We start from the raw sequence: 1,721 nt of genomic DNA on the forward strand, positions 1-1,721 counted from the left end.
GTATTTATACCCTCAAATGCTACTATTTGGAGCCTTTATATTTATATAGATACCTATACACAATATGTGACATATTCATATGTGTTTATTCACACACATATATGTATACATACATACATGCATACACACTCTGGTTTCTTTTCAGCTCATATACATCTTTCACATATTTTATATTTTCTATACAAGTAAAGTTAAGACTTTTATTTCAATAATTAAAATATGTTATCAAAAATAACAATTTGGGCGGGTAGACATGGCAGCCAACATGGCCCTTGCTGGAGGTTATGCCTACTTTGGGAATTCCTTCGGCAACCCGTACCTAATCATGAGGGTAGAACTCAACAAGACTGCAACTGGCAACGTGGAAGCAAAAGTAGTATGTTTTCATGGATGACAAGATATTCCCAGCACGCTTAGAACGCTTGCAGACAAACACGCTAAAGAAACTGAGGAAGAATCTGAAACAACAATTGAGGCCGACTTGACTGATAAACAGAAACACCAGTTGAAACATAGGGAACTCTTTTTATCATGCCAATATGAATCTCTGCCTGCAACATGTATGAGGGGGAAATGCAGTGTTGCCCTTCTGAATGAGACAGAGTCAGTATTGTCATATCTTGATAAAGAGGATAGCTTTTTCTACTCATTGGTCCATGACCCCTCAGTGAAAACACTATTAGCTGACAAAGGTGAAGTCAGAGTGGGATCTATATATCAAGCAGACATTCCAGAAATGCTTTCAGAAGGAGAATCAGATGAGAAGGGACAATCAAAACTAGAAGTTAAAGTTTGGGACCCATACAGCCCACTTACATATCGACAGATTGACCAGTTTTTAGTTGTAGCACATGCTGTTGGGACATTGGCTCAAGCCCTTGATTGCAGCAGTACTGTAAGGCCTCCTAGTTTGCATATGAGCACAACTGCAGCTTCTGGAGACATCACCCTATTTCATGCTATGAATACATTGTATAGACACAGCTATGATTTGAGCAGTGCAATTAGTGTCTTAGTGCCACTTGGAGGACCTGTTTTATGCAGAAATGAACTGGAAGAATGGTCAGCCTCAGAAGCTAGTTTATTTGAAGAGGCACTGGAAAAATACGGCAAAGACTTCAATGATATACGTCAAGACTTTTTCCCTTGCAAATCATTGACGAGCATCATTGAATATTATTACATGTGGAAAACTACTGACAGATGTGTACAGCAGAAACGTCTAAAAGCAGCTGAAGCTGAGAGTAAACTGAAACAAGTGTATATCCCAACCAAATCCCAACCAAGTATCTACCAGAAACGGCAAACCTGGTGCTGCGAATGGAGCCGTGGGGACCCTTGTGTTAAAAGACACATATCTCTCCTAGCCACTCAGAGAATGACGGTCCGAAAACACTGGGAGCCCAAAGTCTGCTGTGAAGACCCGCCAAGCTTTCTTCATTCACACCACATACTTCACACAATTTGCTAGTCAGACCTGCAGAAATACCCTCTGGCTGTGGCAGATGGTGAGATGGCCATTTGTTCCTATTAATTATGTTGACATTAGGGCATAGTGTAAGATGCTTTTAATTCTCAACCTTATGTGCGTTACTTCTGACCATTTTCTCTCTTTTCCTCTCTCTCTTTTTTGTTTTGTTTTGTTTTTGTTTCAAATAAACTTAAGTTCTTGTGTACAGCCAAAAAAAAAATTGTATTCCCACTTTGCATTATTTTGACTC

The 1,721-nt window shown here is 39.6% G+C and overlaps 1 protein-coding gene across 1 annotated transcript; it reads left to right on the forward strand.

Annotated features, from left to right (window-relative positions):
• The first annotated feature begins 253 nt into the window (after positions 1–253).
• Positions 254–1,367, forward strand: LOC129063196 (metastasis-associated protein MTA3-like). The gene is given in 2 exon segments (XM_054564204.1): positions 254–1,269; positions 1,271–1,367. Coding segments are annotated over 2 exon segments (1,113 nt in total).
• Positions 1,368–1,721: the final 354 nt, after the last annotated feature.

The sequence above is a fragment of the Pteronotus mesoamericanus genome, unplaced genomic scaffold (assembly GCF_021234165.1).
Source record: "Pteronotus mesoamericanus isolate MK-2021 breed Mesoamerican mustached bat unplaced genomic scaffold, CSHL_Meso_final scaffold_85, whole genome shotgun sequence".
NCBI lineage: Eukaryota > Metazoa > Chordata > Mammalia > Chiroptera > Mormoopidae > Pteronotus > Pteronotus mesoamericanus.